The 18,228-nt window shown below is 36.6% G+C and overlaps 1 protein-coding gene across 1 annotated transcript in view; it reads left to right on the top strand.

Annotated features, from left to right (window-relative positions):
- St8sia4 (ST8 alpha-N-acetyl-neuraminide alpha-2,8-sialyltransferase 4) overlaps nt 1-18,228 on the top strand; it is a 92,354-nt gene that overhangs the window by 7,946 nt on the left and 66,180 nt on the right. Inside the window, 1 exon segment of the mRNA NM_053914.2 lies at nt 6,183-6,440. Coding sequence (NP_446366.2) covers nt 6,183-6,440 — 258 coding nt within the window.

The raw sequence follows: 18,228 nt of genomic DNA, 5'->3' as shown, positions 1-18,228 counted from the left end.
TAAAAGAAACTGTGGTCAGGCAAGAAGGGAGTCACTTAAGGTGAGGCTGCATGGATGATGTAAAGCGTATATAAAACAAAATTATAATAGTTTGATTAGCCCGTCCAGCCAACCTTAAAACGCTTTGTGTATGCGAAAATGTAAAAAGCGTATTTCTCGAATAGTACACCTTCATAATTAATATCAGTCCATGCATTCCTAATATCTTTCCAAATACAAATGATGTGTGTACTCGTGGGACATTAAACTTACACTTTACTTTACAATAAGGAATCCCATGTAAATATAAACTCACTTCAGTGCTTCCTCTGATGCAACTTGTACAAAGCTAATGAAGGCCGCGGTTGTCATTCTGAAGGTGAGCTTTTCCAGCTAAGAGCTGTTCATACCAACGGAATGTTAGTCCTGGCTATGTTTGCATGGTTCCTCTTAACTGGCAAAGAGGTAAACAACGCTACAGTGAACAAATATTGAATAATGTATACAAAGTTGTCATTTGCAAGGAAAGAATAATTTGTAAGTTCATTATTGTGCGATGTGCAAACAGTTCATAAAAATTACAATTGCCTCTGGCAGCAGGGACTATTGAGGATGAATCAGTTTGACACCTGTAATAAAAGATTGAGGATATGAAAATATCTTGTTGTTCGGCTCAGGTTTTACAAGTCTGTGGTTAGCGAGCCTGAGTGCGAGGGGGTGGCTGGATCATGTTCAAGCTTTACAAAATTCTACTTTGAACCTTTTGATTGGGACCGTGGCTTGTAATTGATTTTTTTGTTTGTTTGTTTCTTTGTTTTAAACAGTTGAATCCCACTTGAAGACCTTGTTTATTTTTAAATTACCATTATATTTATAATGTCCTGGTGGTATTCCTAGTAAATGATTTGTTAATTTACATTAGCATATGTGATAGTCGTGTGGATAGGTTACTTCGTTCTATTTTTAGCTGTGAGGTTTGCTGTGCGCTTCAGCCCGTCTGCTGTTTGGTCTGCAGCTTTCATGAACACATCAGCTGGTGAGTTGGGAAGCCATTGCAAGGTGAAGAGCATTGTCTCAGGCGGTTTGAGTCCGTTGTAATTTGAAGTAGCCACCACGTTGAAAAAGTTAAAGCTCTTCCCAAGCGTATCCACGATCAAAGTCATTACCTTGTTCTCAAGGCTTCGTTGTGCTGCTGGGAAGATCTTGTTAATATTATTTTCTTTAGAGATGACACATTTAAGCTTCGTCACTTGTGACTAAATCTGTGAACGCTGTCAGCTTCCGTCTACCATCTGGCTCAACCTAGCTCCCGTATTTTGGTTCTTTAGTTTCTCAGCTTTCATGTATTAACAAAACCCTAAGAAAATACGATGCCAAATAAGGGTGTCGAAACATACGAAGGCAGCTTTTTTTTCTCTTCCACACAGTCTAGCCAATAATTAGTAAACTATTTTAATTCTTAGTGTAATATTTCTTAAACGTGTAAAACTGGATAATTAAATAAGAGTGCCCATTTATACATGTTTCATCTTTAAAAAAGAGCATACCGTCCCATTTATAGATTTCTTTCATGGAAAATGGCAAAGCAACTTTGCACCGTCTTCTACCTACTGTAAAGGACAGTAATGTTATTCGTAGCTGAAGAGGCTTATTCAGCAGGACCAAACATTCCCACCCAGTGCTTTATTAAGCCTGTCTTTTGATAGAGCAAGTTGTTGAAGATTATATTTTAGTACTAAACATAGCTTGCTTCTTTATGAAGTGCATGATATGTTTTTGCCTTAAAGATAAAAGTACAAATTTTTGTCATCCAATCCTACCAAATTCATAGCCAAGTGTGAAATAGTAAAGTTAAAAAAATATTCTTCATATATTTTGATATAATTTTAGTTTTCATGTGATGTGAATGTTTAGGATTTCTCTTTTTCAAACTAAAATATCTTTCCCATAACCTTTTTCTAAGTCCTGAATTACTATGTAATAATAAAAAATCTCATTTAGGAAAAAAGTTATGTAGGTATTTTCTTTCCTTTCATAGGCACAGTAAAGCATTTGGGAATTTCTAAGTTCTTTCCCTTTCCTTTCAGTGAACTGTGTCATCGTCAATCAGTATGATACTTTTATTTATACCATGAAATTTAGACACACTGATTCTCTCCTCTCTCTAATAAGCTGAAACGACTTACATTATGATACATATGTTTGTACATAGAACCTAATTTGACTTTCAGCTTTTAATGTGTTTCTGCTGTCCAATGTGCCACTCAGTGCTTCTGGTGAGACAGACAAGTGCACAATCAGTGAAATTTCGGTTGCTACAACACAGATCGTTGGTACAAAATATCCAGGAAGGGTGGCCTGTGATGGGGGTTAGCTTTATTTAACATTTCACAAATGAAAGCAGTAAGTAGTAAATTAAGCCTCTAAGCCCCTGCAGCTGCTGTTGCGACCAATGTTTGGTATTGAAAGGGAAGTTCAGGCTGAAGATTCAGTTGAGCAAAGTCTGGATAGAATCTTTCCTGTCAGTTTAACAGTTCACAACCCTTTTGGTTTGAGTGAACTTTGTCTGTTTAAAAAACAAAAAACAAAACGGTTTCGTGACTAATATTTTCAGTCTCATTGAAAACGAAACACTCAAACTTCTGCGTTTGCCATTAATTTTAAAGCAGCAGCTGTAAATTAGTGTTGGCTTCACTAAGAAGGCAAGAAGGTCTAAACTGGAGTGATGAAATGACAGTTGAAGATCTAAGAAATCTCGTGTCTTTTATTCATTTATTTATTTTTAGTATCAGACACAAACCCTGACTTTAAATATCTGTTAGTGGCTTGGCCACATATCGAGAAAGCTTGGAAAGTTACAGCTTAAATACTAAATACACTTTTGGTGAACTTTGACTCTGTGAGCTCGGAAGTTTCAGCTGGGATTTGCTTTATTTCCCAAGCAATTTTGCTGACTCTGCTTTGAAACAATGTTAAATTCTTACTGTGTTTTAAAGTAAACCATTCATGTCTTTCTGATGAAACCTAAAAGTTTCTCAATTTACTCTAAGAAGAAGAGTGTTTTCCTGTGGCATTTAGATAATTACATTTATGTAACATTTTTCTCCCTCCATACTTTTATCGATTAAGTGATGACTGTTCAGGAGATTCATAGAATTTCTTATGTTCCATTGCATACATAAGATAATAAAATTATTATAGCCTTCTAAAGTGAGAAGAATCTAACCATTCCTTACTGGTTTCAAAAGTGCTTGTGCTTCTAAAGTCACAGTATTGTTCATTCATAATAATTATCATCACCTTCCCCATCAACAACCTTACTTTCAATAAATTTTCACGTGTAAATTTCAGCCCTAAACTGAGAATAAAATGTTTTTTAAGCATAAGGATCAAAACATTCAAAAATCATTTAAAATACTCCAAAGTCTCTTTCTTTTCAGTTCCCAATTTAAAACCGCCCATTCTACATTAAAAAATGTTTTAGAAATTATTTAAATGCTTTTTTATTTTTAGTTTTAATTAGTCTATAATATTTGGATTTTCATTGCTTTAAAAGGTACTTTATTTTTTTAATGATGCTTTGTAAAAATAAATTGCTACTAACCCCATAACCTGGAATTAGAAGGATTCATAGCATTGGCATATGGACTTAATAACTGTTTATCTCCTTGACTACTATTTTCTCCAAAGGTTAGTGAGCCTACTCATTTACCAGTCTGTTTAACGTTCTAAGTAGCGCTCAGACTTTCCCCCTAAGGGTGTGTAAAGTATGGACTGCTTACTTGTACATCACATTTTGAAATGATTTTGCTTCTAAGTTTCTGTTACCTAGAAAAGACATCTCTGTAGGAAAGTCCCACTTGTCAGTTCACAGGCGAGCAAATGTAACATTCTGATGGCGTGAAAGGGAGTTTCCCTTTTGGATTTCTAAGCTACAGAACCTCCTTTAATACCTGCGGCTCTGATCTACTCCTCTCAAACATGCTACTGCTTTTGAGTCCAATCTCTAAATGCATCTATGTCAGCCTATTTCAGTTTTGTTCAAAGGGAAACGGTAACGTCACCCTCTTTGATGATCTAACCACATCCTTGCAGCTTTTTATCTTCAAGACAACCTTGTCATATTCGCGCAAACAGAAAGCTGTGTTAAGATATAGGTGTCAAGCTCGTCTCACTTCCCCTCCCCCACCCAGGTAATTAAACGGTAGTTAATTAATGAGTATGGAAGACTATGGTACCATCTTGATAGTAGATGTCACTATTGGTGGAGAATAACTAGATCCTTGCGATGTTTTGTTCTTAGTAATGGAACTTACTCAGAGTCATATAGCATACACCATATTAGCACAAAAGGAAAAGATGTCTCTTTTATCCAACATACTACTATCAGGCACTGACTTTTTCTCCCCGTGAGGCTGGAAGCTTGACTTAAGAGCACCCTGGTAAATAACATTTGCTTTCCAACCTCTGCCATGTGTATTTGTCTTTTTTTTTTCACATTGCTTCTTCTTGCTGTATGTTCCTAGCTGTGGAATTGAATAATCTTAGACTCTTCTGGCAACCTCCTAAGATTTTGTCAATATCATTCTCTCAAACGCTACTAGATCCTGGTGTATTTCCCTGATGTTCATTATAAACACGAAAGAATGAATCTTTCCAAAGATTTCTCATGAACGCGGGCTTCTTTATAGTGTTTTAAAACTGCATTAAATCAACCCTCCATTCCATAATTCAATCACAGGTGCCCCTTTGGATCATTTAAATCTCTCAATATACCTGGGAAGGTAATTTATCACTTTTCTTTGGACAGCTATAATTCAGACTCACCTTTCTTACCAAGCAGGGTGCATGGAGAGACGATAGCTACAAATTGCATAACCTCACAGTGTGAATCACAAGCCTGTCAGGACACAGATTGCTTTTCTCACTGCCTACCACCCAGCGAGTTCATGTCCGATTCTCCTATTTTAGCACCTTAGAAAAGCAACAGTTAAACACCCTTAAACCACTTTTCCACGACCAGTCAGTTTATTGTGTACAATATTAAGCTTCCGACGTTTAAAAGACAAACCACATTATCAGGTGCATTTTCTCTAAGGCCACATTTCCCCTGACCTCCAGCCAGCTATGACAATTTTCTCGTAGTCTGTCATCTATTTAGAATATGCACACAGTTGTATCAGCTTAGCATCTTATATCCTATGATTAATCTGCACAATAGATACAGGAAGGGTTAAATTTTTAAAAAGATGGGTATAAAATGCAATGATCAGTTCGAATTTCGTTCCCCTCACACGGTCATACACAGGAGCTTTTGCCTCCAATTTAAAGAAATCAACCCAACAACATGAACAACTAGACTTGTTTAAAAATGTGGAAACATTCTAAACTCGGGGCCCACAGGCAAACACAAACAAACAACCCAAACAGCAACAACAGTGACAGTGAATGTCTAAAGACAAAGAAGACGGTGAGAAAGGACTCTAAGAATCATTAACTATCTCTCATATATACAACGGATGCTCTGTCTGACCAGGTCTTCTCAGACCGAATCCACCTTACATCTTGGACTTGTAAGCATGAACGAAAACTTCAGACATTTTTTTTGGTTCTTTTTTCTTTTTTTTTTTTTTTTTTTTTCCGGAGCTGGGGACTGAACCCAGGGCCTTGCGCTTCCTAGGCAAGCGCTCTACCACTGAGCTAAATCCCCAACCCCCTTCAGACATTTTTAATGTACCATTTGGATAAACGTATTTTGGGAAGGATTTGCAATAAAAAATTAATATTTCTGTCAATGGTCTAATTCAAAGTAATTCAGGTTACTACTCATCTCGTTGTACTATTAATAAAGGCAATGACTGTAGAAAACTGAGAATGCTAGACAAGGATTGGTACCAATGCTGTTCCTATGAGCAGTATTTTACCTAGTGAAATATGTTTAGGTTTACTTTCACAAATGGAGTGACTTCCTCACTTTAGCAGTAGATGTATATACTATGTATATTCATGAAATATTCTAAATTCCTCACACAGGATTTAACACGAATATATTTTCCATAGCGTTTACCTGGTTGATGTGCCAGCTGACAGTTTAAGAGCAGTAGTCGCCAGTTTGTAAAGCACGCATTGTGGTGCAAATAAGGAGGCAGGTTCTTAGATACTCGGCCCCCTAATCTAAAGCTTTGCTTGTATTTCAAATACAGGAAGAATATTCTCCGTTTCCTAGACGCAGAACGTGACGTGTCGGTGGTCAAGAGCAGTTTCAAGCCTGGTGATGTCATACACTATGTGCTGGACAGACGCCGGACACTAAATATTTCCCACGATCTGCATAGCCTCCTGCCTGAAGTTTCACCAATGAAAAACCGCAGGTTTAAGACCTGTGCTGTTGTTGGAAATTCCGGCATTCTACTAGACAGTGGATGTGGAAAGGAGATCGACAGCCACAACTTTGTCATAAGGTGAGCGTCCTGCTGCCCTTTCAGACTACGTGTTCTTCAACATCATTTTACCTAGAATACTGTAAGAAGTGCTCAGATTTCATATCAGCATTAAGACTTATTGGGAAAGCTACTGTTCATGTGGGATCTCCTTTACGGTGGGGTATCCAAACAGCTCGTAATTTTGGATTAGAAATTTCATTACTGTATCATTGAAAGAAGTCGAATACCTTGTCACACTTCATAAAAGATTTTAAAGATATGGGCAAGAATAAGTTAATTACATTAGTACTTACAGAGACAGTCAATAATTCCTCATACTTCTTTTAATCTTTAATGTTTGGTTTCAGATCTCAGATTAGGGACTGAGGTACATGTTTTACATATCAAAGCAGACCTGGCCTCCAGGTCCTAGCAACATCCTTCGGTCCCTACCTGGCTTACCAGGCCCTCAAACCTGAACTTTCCAGCCAAGGGGCTCTACTCCCCTTCCATAGAGGCTCTTCCTTATGTAATCCAACATTTTTCTCTCTTTCTCTCTCCCCTTCTCCTCTTTCCTCTCTCCTCTCTTCCCCTCCTCGCCCCTTCCACTCCCCCTCTTCTCTCTCCCTCCTTCTCTGTCTCTCTTGCTCTCCCTCCCTCTCTTTGTTTGTCTCTGTCTCTGCCTCTCTCTGTCTCTGTCTCTCTGTCTCTCTGTCTCTGTCTCTCTGTCTCTGTCTCTGTCTCTCTCTCTCTCTCTCTCTCTCTCTCTCTCTCTCTCTCTTTCTCTCTCTCTCTGTCTCCCTCATCTCTCAGGTCCCGTTCTCTCTTTCTCTTCTCTTTCCCCTAACTCTGACATCTTTCCTGAAGGCAACTTTCCTGGTCTTGGTCTACAGGGCCAGTGAACTGACCCTGCCCATTGTTGCAGCTTCCCAATAACCTTGCCTTTACTATACTCTAACTCTATAATTTAATCGGGCTTTAGTTGGCTCATTTCGCCTGCGACTGAGAAATAACCTACCATTTAGTTTTGAGCAACTTAATTTGTTGACTGATGATAACTGTGTAGTGTGGTCACGGACATAAATAAACTTTACTATTCATTATTAATCACTTCGCAGCTGCAAGGGTGCTAAGTCTGTGAGTTCGTATCTACTCCCCTGGATCAAATTGGCTTTATTACTCCTTATTTGTTCTAGTGTAATTATATGTTCACAAGTTTAGTTTTCTCACATAACTGACCATGCTCATTTGGTATCTGACATGTTTTATTAACTTAAAGAAGTAAGCAACAGATCATGTCTAAGGACATTAAGCAATTTTTAATGTCTATTTCTAGTACCTGTAGAGTTTTTCTTATGTCTTATATCTTTCGGGAAAATGGTGAATGAATGAAACAGTAGAGTTAATATGTGAAGAATGGATACATAGCGTGAAGACAGTGACCACAGAGAGCTTTAAACACCAATTTCTTGGTGAAATACCATTGTGAAGAATACATAAGGATTTCAAACTTTCTCATACTTGTAAGGTCACAGGGCAGCAAAAATAAGTCAGTACAGGGGTCAGCAGGTGATATCAAGAGGTAGATTTCAATGGTGATTAATCCTGACAGTTGCTCCAAACAGGCCTCTCTTATTGAGGGAGTCTGAGCATATGGATTGCATAGTAACTAAGCTGGCAGACTTAGCCTATTTTGGATGCTGATAAGAAGACTGTTTTCTATGTGATAAATGCCTGTCATCAGTATTGATTACATTTATATCAATTCATGGAGGTCGCTTTCTTTCCTGGCTTTGCTGCTCATTCTTACTGATGTTTTTATTATTATTATTATTATTATTATTATTATTATTATTATTACTATTATTATTATTGTAAATAAAACCCACATATTGTTATTTAAGCTTCAAATTCTTTTTCATAGCAAACGACAATGGGAAAGATTACAGTTACCATAAAGTGGCCATGGCTTTCACTGTCTGCACGTCACTGTTTCACTGTCAACACGTCAGTAATTTCTATAAACAATAGATAAATCCAAATTGAAAGATTTGGTATAGACTCCACAGTCAGCTCATGAAAGAGCCAAACGAGACCCCAGACACAATGTGGACTACCACTGGTGGACATCAACCAGTAGCTTCTTCTTTCCTTTGCCAGGCACATCCCTCTGCCGTCACCCCCAAGACCATTTAGGACCTGGTCCTTAACTGGTCTCTCTAGTTGCAGGCTCACTCCCTTATTCTGACAATAGGCTCCACCTTAATTCCAGCATCTGAAACACTACTGCTATTCAAATCTGTCTCTGTATGTTTGTCTCTGCCTCTAAACAAATATTAATATGTTTATGTACGTATATCCATCCATACATCTTCGTTTTCGCTAATTTCCATTTTATTCTATTCATTTTTTGAAGCTTCTTTTGCTGCTGCTGTTTTAGTTGTTGTTGCTGTATTTCAAGACAGGGTTTCTCTGTGTACCATTGGCTGACATGGACTCATTTTGTAAGCCAGGTTACCCTTGGACTCAGAAATCTGTGTGCCTTTGCCTCTCAAGTACTGGGGTTAAAGACATGTGCTACCATGCTGAGTTTATTATTTTGTAATGAAAATATAATAATGTTACCTCTATCTTCCCTTTGTTCCCTCTAAACCCGGCAACATTCACTCTAAACACCTCTTTCCATGCCTCCCCCTCCGTCTCAAATCAATGGCCTCTTGTTAATATTGTCAGACATATAGGCTTAAATATATAAATACTACCTCGTGAGTGGGACTGTGTTGCTTGAATGTGTGTGTTGTCAGGACTGAACACTTTGCACTGGATAACCAATTAGGGACCTTATCTCTGTGAGCCCAATTTTCTCAGCAGTCCTAAGTCGCCTGTAGCCTTTTTCTAAGGGGGAGACCCAGTGAGATTTCTACTTTCCATGTTACCATGTTGAATAATACTGTCCGTGTTCAGGTCTTACCTAGTTAGATGCATTGTTGGGGCTAACATCCCTGCCATTTCTAGGAGACAAAATCACAACCATCCCTTTTCTCTTCTGACTGACCTTTATATTCTTTCACCTCCCTCTTCTTTAGGTTTATTGAGCCTTAGAGGCAAGAGCAATATGGTAGATGTAGTCATTGGGGCTGGGCTACCCAGAATTTGTTGGTCTCTATTATATCCAAGATCTGCATCTGTGATACGGAAAACTCCAGGTGGACCTCTTTGATGAAGGATGGGAGCTGCACTTTTCTGTGGATAAACAGATAGGCTTTCAAGTACAGTAAGGAATTCTGCTGCTCTCGCAAGGTGGTGCTAGTAGGTTCTCTCTTAAGATCCATGACTTTGATAGCTCCAGGTGGTTTTCTAGTGTCTAGTATAAGGCTTGATTTTCCTACTGTTGATGGGCCATAAGTTCAATTAGAAAATCATTGGTTACCATCAACATATGAATATCACTACTGCACCTTTTGGGATATAGTGATACCCTGGTCATTATTGTGGTGCCTATGGGCAGGGCTACTCATACCTCTTTGGCAGCTTGCATAGTAAATTCTGGTACAATAAAAGCTAGACTCCAAGAAGGAGGCTTTCATGGTACATACAGCCAAATCTTTCGAATCTTGTGTTCTAAATATGGGGTGTCCATAGCAAATGGTCCTACAACCTCTGAGAGACAATCAAAGACAAGAGAAGAGAAATAGTCTGTGTGTGTGTGTGTGTGTGTGTGTGTGAATGTGTGTTTATATATATATATATATACATATATATATATATTGTATTCAATTACAGACATATGCACAACCTAAAATTACAGGAAGCTATACGACTTGGTCTGATAATTCTCTTTATAAAAGCCATTGACTAACAAAACCCCATGTCAAGCAAATCTATGCCTTTATTCACAACTAGATATTATGCAAATTTGGCTTTGTCATGGAATATCTTGGTTTCCCCATCTATGTTAATTGCTGAATATAGTAGCCTGGGCTGGCATTTGTGTTCTCCTAGGGTCTGTAGGACATCTGCCAGGGTCTTCTGGCTTTCACAATCTTCTGGTGTAATTCTGATAGGTCTGCCTTCATACGTTACTTGACCCTTTTTTCTTACTGCTTTTAATATTCTTTCTTTGTTTTGTGCATTTGGTGTTTTGACTATTATGTGATAGAAGGAATTTCTTTTCTGGTCCAATCTATTTGGAGTTCTGTAGGCTTCTTGTATGTTTGTGGGCATCTCTTTGGGTTAGGGAAGTTTTCTATAATTTTGTTGAAGATATTTACTGGCCCTTAAAGTTGGGAGTCTTCTCTCTCTTCTATACCTATTATCCTTAGGTTTGATCTTCTCATTGAGTCCTGGATTTCCTGGATGTTTTGGGTTAGGAGCTTTAAGAGTATAAGGGAGAAGCTCTATATACATAGACGCCTTTCTAGGGCAAAAGATCACAGAACTGGTATCTCTTGTCTTTATTGCAACTTGCTCTTTTTCACAAAAAATATGAAGAATTCTGTTGACTGACTCTTCCTTCTCATGAAAACATTTTCAAACTCACAGTATTATAGTTTCTCACAGTATTATAGTATAAATTTGTAAAATGTAAGTTATGAAATAATTTTATAAAGTTGAATTTACATAAATTTAGTGTTCTTTGGCCTAGAGCTAGTCTGCAGAAAAAAAGGCTAATATATATGTGAATATTTGAAGTCTTTTCATAGCTGATTTATTTTTCTAAGTTGCTCTCATCTCTGTTTTAATATTCCCTTAAGGTGACAGAATTTTTAAAGATGATAATAAAACTGGGGAAATTCTATTGGGAGGTACAAGTCACCTATATATTAAGTTAACATTGAACAAGGGTTTTAAACAGCCTTTCAACATACAAATAATTGACTGCTCCTTGGGTATTTAAGTTGGTCAAGACCCTTAGCTTTAGTCCTTTAGAAACATTTCTATTCTTTGTCAAGTTAGACTTACTTAGTATTTAGTAGGAATTTAATAATGATAAAGCTTTATTTGTATTACTTAGAAAATAAGACATATTTTAAAAGGAAATAAAAGAAGCATCTTATTGACTTCCTCTCCTGTTGTGCACATTTTTATTAATTTAAAGAATAGAAGTCAGTGCACTCCAATTCAGGGTATACTATGAAAACATTAAGATTTTTCTGATTTCCCAAGGGAAAAAAATTACACGACTATTCTAGAAACAGTTTTAAAAGTCCTCATTTTGGAAATATCTGCATTGGATGAAGAGGGCAGTTAATTTAATAGCAGTTCAGTTCATTCCTTTTGGTCTTTATTGTGTTAGGAATTTACAGGGAAGCCATTTGTTATACTCTACAGAATATTTGAAGGGACATATTTGGAACCTGATCTCAGTACTTGGGGAAGGAAAGTAGTAATTTATTAAATGAAACAATAAGGAAAACATTAGCAATTGTTTACCATAAAATACCAGCTGGTTTTGCTCACAATCATATATCAGTTAAAATCCATTATTCTGAATAAGAATAAAGAAAAGAAAAGAAAGACTAATAGATGAGAAGAAAAAATCGTTATCACTTGTGAATAAAGACAGTAACCAGTGGGTATGTCATGCTGTATCCTGCACAATAAGAATGAGAATTCATTCAAACTAGTGCCCTGCTCTTGTGTCTGCCCCTATGGCTGAAGAAGTAGGCTCTTCTAGTTGCCACACTAGTTCTGCTTTGATTTTATTTGAAATACCTAGGAAAATGAAAATAAGGAATTATGTCAGAAGGTAAATGATCAAATGTAATCATATTTTCCCATAGAACGTGAAAGTAAATTGAATTCACCCCAAAGACACTGATGTGTGCTTGATAAGTGAGAGATATGGGCATGAGAATTTAAAATACACAGCATGGCACACAGGCAGAGATTGAGATAATGACAATCTTAATGGAAAAGAAGGAACTTCTCTACACTTTTAAATTTGTTTACATTTTGCATTTCTATCTTTCACTTAGTATATTTCTTTTACTTTTTAACAGATACATTATGATTACTCTTAGATATCCTGATTCTGGTCATAATCCTTGGAATAGTAAATTCTCATTTGTTTCTTGAACAAGAACAATCATTTGATAATGTCTTATATACCTCTCTGACTTCCTGCTGCTGAGTTATTGTCCTCTCTGTATATTATGATTCAGGGGCACTCCACAAATCCCTCTGGACCTTTGCTGTAGTGTCATTAGACAATAGTGACATTCTTTTCCTTAAATGTCCAGAAAATTATTTGTTTAAAGTTTATTGAAAATTTCACTCTTCAATAAAAGACTTCCCTGTCTATATTCAGATGGGTAGGATTTTTAGACTGTTTCAGACAAATGGCCCACATGTTGATGCCTTGTATACCTGCTGAGCTGCCCAAAGTTAGTTGAGTGGTTTCTTTGAATAGGCCAGCCTGTGGTTCCAATTTCTTAACTTGTTTCCAGGTATCCCTAGTGGGTAATAAGTTTGTTGAGAGAGAGGTGAATTATGTCTACTTTGCTTGCATAGGACACTAGTTAATTTAGTGAATTCTTAATATTGAATTTGCCTAAGTATCAGGTTTAGCTTGACCCTGACTTTAAAAATAATAGCACATTTTAAAGATAAATCTTTACATTTGTATTAAGAAATCAATTGACATCTTCCTTAGCTATGCATTATAGTGTATAGCATAGAGTAATATTCTGCTTCAAGTAGTTTTCTGCCGGAGTGGTAAAAAGGGGAAAGTAAATGGTATATGTGTCTTTATTGTGAGCTGACTATCTGAATATCTCCACAAATTTTCTGATAAGCAATAGAATGCATCAGAGCACATAATTTTATTTTTATGAAAACAGAACTCACAGTACTGATCTCTACAATTAATTAATCCATTGCTTTAATGGTAATTTCAGATAAATTTTGGACAAAGGAACCTATGATCAAACCATTACATGATGTTTGAGGTATAAAAAGTAAAACATGAGAGTAGAAAAATAAATTAAAAATTAATGACAGACTTTGATGTTCTTCTGAGTGCCATTTTCATTAGTTGTTTGAGAGTTTTCCTCTGTGTTTTGGTCATATCTAGCACTCCCAATCTCTTCCCAGACCCACACAACTCTGCACGTCTCTTTTTATTCTTTAGGACTAATATAAGACAAATATTGATGTGTGTCCTTATTCTAAAGCTTGTCTGATGTCAGTGACTACACTCTTAGAGAAAACTGCCTTTGCCTCTCTTAGCACTTAGCAAATGTCAACAACCTTACTGCTACGGGACTGTGAGTGTAGCTTTTTTCTGAGATGAATTACTTCTGTCTTGAGCTCACACAAGTCTTTTGCATGCTCCTGCATGCATAATAAATCCATGTATTCGGCTTCCTTCCTGAACACAGAAGATAAAGTGTCACCATACTCACCCACCTCCTCTGGATTTTACAGTATACTCCTTCATCCACAATGGTCCATGATAGATGGTAGGGTGGTATGTTACCTGTGCTCCCTAATGGATTGAGCCTTCTCAAGTCTCTTATTCTCATGTCCTTGGCCAGTTGTGGGTTACCGTATTTAATCACACACTACTACACATATAAGTGTTTGAGATGAGGGCTGAGAAATGTATGTATCTAGGAATCTATGGGTACAACAATAATTCATTAAGATTCTGTTTAATACTATGTCCATTTAGTAGGAAAATATCTGTAAGTTCTCCCCTAAAGTTTGTGACAAGTCTAGCCAGAGGTTCTTGACCCAATAACCTTTCATTCTTATGGAGCAACTGAATGTTCAACCTATCCCTATACTAGAAGTTTCATAATCATGTATGTTTACAGTGAAAGGAAGGAGAAAATAAGTAATAAATATATATATATATATACCCACAAATCTAACAAAACTGTTCAGTGCACTCTGATTAATATTCCTTCATGAGCAAAACTCATGATACTTGGTCCATGATGCCTTAGTAAACACATCTTACATTTCAGCAAAGAAATCTTGATTAGGGCAAAAAAGAAGTCAGTCTCTGCTACAATTTGGAAATATCTCGGCCTGACAGCTCCTCTGAGAGAGATGTCCAATGAAGGAATAAAGGCCCTGTGGCAACATCTATTCTGTCATTTTGAGCAGTAGGAAGAACTAATTATTTGAATCAGACACTGATATACCAGTTATGTGCTGAATCTACATTCCCCGTCCTTGTTGATAAAAGCAACTGAAAGAGTGAGATGAAATATTGTTTCAGCTTTACTTCTCGAAACAGACTCCTGAAAGATTCATAGAGATTCTGCTCACTTTATTAAAACTACTGTAAGCTAGGCTTGATGTCTATGATGTTCTGTATTGTAGGTACTTGCCGTGACCTATACAAAAGAATTCAGTTCTTAGTATGATTTCATCTCTAATGTTTTCTTTTCCTCTTGAGGATAAGTACTTCTGTTGTTCAAGAAGCATTTGTGGCTCTAATACTGTCAAGTACAGTGAGGCTTAATTTGATCCTTTATAGCTTTTTTATTATCTAATAAAAGAAACATCACAAACATTGGGTTTGGTAAGGTTACCTAGAGTGCTAACATCAATAGTAGAACGTTGTGCAAACAGAAATAAGGGATATCTAACACCGAGATTTTAAAATATTGAAATATTTTTCTTTTAATATTTAAAGTATTAATAAAGTTTATGTGACTAGAAATTATGTTTAAAATTTTGTTTTAAACCATTCTTGACATTTCTTAAAATTACATTGACTAGAACCCATCAATTTTATATTATTCTTGTAGCCATTCAGAAGAATCTGTTAGACAGGAAAACACTAGTTTATTTTAGCAAAAACACTAATATAGCAGGTATAACACAATGCTTCTTAGTCACAAAATAATACTTGGTATGTGGTTCAGTCAAAAGCAGATCTCATTACAGAACTGAGAGTCCACGTTCCATTTTCCAGGAGACTGAGACTGTGTAAGGTCAGGGGTAATCACCAAAACATAATCTCTGAAAACACATGGCAAATTCGAAGTGTGTTCTCGCATCTCTTTTCTATTGTTTCAAAGGACAAAGAAAGGCTTATAAAATGTTCTAGAGAAATAAGGTGTAATTCTATTACTCAATATGGCTATACAACCTCAGAATTTTACCTCGTCTATGAGATACTACAGGATCAGTTTAGAAGAGGAGCTGGATCATCAGCCTTTCGATACCCTAAGGTATCAAATAATAACGCTCTATATTAACAGAGTGCCATCAAACGACCTAGGTCAAACCAACCAGAACACAGCAGACATACATTCAGCTACAGAATTACTCATACTACTGAAAGTCATTTGCTTTTTCAAAGTGCTGTACACTAACAGAATCCAAATAGCGTGGTTCCTGCTATGCTTAAAGTATAGCAGTGGAACATATTTTTAGCTACTCCATATGAACTCGGATGTAGATTTCAGTGTTTTATAGCCAAATCTAATTCAGCTAAATGTAATTTCCGCACCACACAAATGTTTATGACAACAGAAGCCTCTCATTAGGTTAAAATATATAGTTGTTTCAAAGCTTGTATTATCCAATTTTTAAGATATTATAGGTAGATACAATGACTCCTATGGTGTGATCCAAGTTTAATCTTGATGATACTGAATAAAGTGCCTAGTCTTTTCATTTTTATTTTGTGTCTTCATGAGACAAGCTCTTGGTTAGCTAGGCTGGCCTTAGACATGTTCTGAAGCTGAGGAAACCCTTGACCTGTTGGTCCTGCGTCTTCCTGGACTTAAGTGTTCAGGTTATAGATATGTGTTTCATACTCAAATCAGTTTTCAGCCTTCCTGGACTTGAGTTTCCATGTCAGAGCCTGAGATTAGTGTGGTATTATTTATCTCTATGAAGAATGCTATAACCTGACTAGTCACAGGAAACAGAGAATTATAAAATTATCTTCCCTTCCCAAAGACAAAAATGCTGTTTAACCCTCCCTCCCAATCTTTATGTATGTAAATAAATGTTTTACAATTTTGTCAATCTAGAGTTTACAGCAAAACTAATTGTTTATATTTTACTCTATGTAAAATAGGGTTAGAAATTAACCTTTGCCATATATTTACAGTACACTTTCAATTCCTTCTTTTCACTTTCCAACCATGTGTTTCCTACATTCAGAAAGATAAAGTGAGCGATGGAACTTATTTTGGGGTTTTCATAAAAATTTCCTAGTAAATAAGAGATCTGAATTTAAATAATACATTTAAACATTTCTGTTCAAACAATATGTTCAAATAATAATTTGAGTAGTGAATTGAACTTAATAAATAAAGCCTTAAAGTGATTTAAAATTTTCTAAATTTAAAAACAACTGATGTGAACACAAAAACAATTGCTAACTGCATGCTGACACACGCTTTCTGTAGGTTCTGAGTGATAAGTATAGATTTCCACTTTTTGCGAATTTATTCCTTACTACCTTTCTTTATCCAATCTACCTTTTTCTTATCTTTACCCTAAGTCACTTTCTTTTTATTTACTCACTTTTCTTTAGTAGCCCCTGCCCACACCTCATGCCATGACACTCTTTCTGATGTTACCTACCCAATGGCACAGTAAGGCAGAGTTCACTTTAAAAAAACAAACAAACAAACAAAAAAAACAAAAACCAGCTTGAAGATGTAACAAAACGCTTGACCTTAAATTGTAGTTCAGAGCTCCAGGAACAACTGGAGGCTTGTTACCCATGTGCAGTCTCAGAACCAGAGCCAGACTGCTGAGTTAGCATGTGTGTATTACTGTTTTCGTGTGGTTCTTGAGACTGACTCACAGCATACTGTTCCCAAGCTGGAACATCTCATCAGATCTAGTTTCTCTGACCTGGGTATTGAGGATTTGGTAGTAAGACGGGTACACTGAATCATACTAGAGGATCGAGTAGATCACTAGGATAAAAGTAAACCTGATCAAATTTAGCTTGGACTAAATCGGTTTACATACAATTTATACAATACCGAGTTTCAAAATTAGTCAGAGAGGGTCTCGGTATTGTATATTATCCTCCATAATATTCACCAAAAGAGTGATGAGTTCTAAAGTCAAGTATAAAGATGAATGTGAAAGTAGTATATAGATATATATCATTTTTACAAAGTTATTATAGTTCTTTTAGGTCTATGTGTGTTTTGCCTGCATTTGTATTTATGCACCTCTGCCTGTAGTATCCTTGAAGGCCAGAAGAGGGCTTCAGATACCACAGACTTGGGTTTCAGTGCGCTGTGAGCGGCCCCAGGAGAGCTGAGAATCAAGCATGTGCCTCCTGAATGAGCATCCAGTTGTGTTCTTATCCCTTGAGCTCTCTCTCCACCCCATGTATATAATTAAACTGCAAGAACCGTGCCCAACAATGATGGCAAAGGGAAGCTCAGTGACTACATGTGTATTCTTATTGTCCAATATAAACCGCAGACACGTTAGCCAAGTTTATCAAACGTGTATAAAGTTGACCCTGAAATGCAAATCTGAGTGAGACTGAAAAAGAAATGAAGAATGTTATCTGAGAGGAGACATGAATGATGCTTCAGTGGAGACGAATCAATAGAATATGAACGTGTAAGTGTAGATTTAAATGGCTAAAGGGATATGTGTCCTGGGTAATCTGAAGAAGCATGGTAACGATGATCTTTCTTTCTAAGAAGGGGGATGATTCACAAGTTTTGATTTTCCACTGGTGGATAATGTATGACAATTTCAAATCACACTATTGCCCTTCCTTCACTGCATGCTACTGTTTATAGAGAAAAAATAGACTGCTATGTAGGAAATACAGAACAAAATTTCCTTGTAATTGCAAAGAATCTCTTTAATTCTT

This window comes from Rattus norvegicus, chromosome 9, assembly GCF_021556685.1.
Source record: "Rattus norvegicus strain SHRSP/BbbUtx chromosome 9, alternate assembly SHRSP_T2T, whole genome shotgun sequence".
Taxonomy (NCBI): domain Eukaryota; kingdom Metazoa; phylum Chordata; class Mammalia; order Rodentia; family Muridae; genus Rattus; species Rattus norvegicus.
Note: the sequence above shows the minus strand (reverse complement) of the source record. Positions and strands in the feature narration are given on the sequence as shown.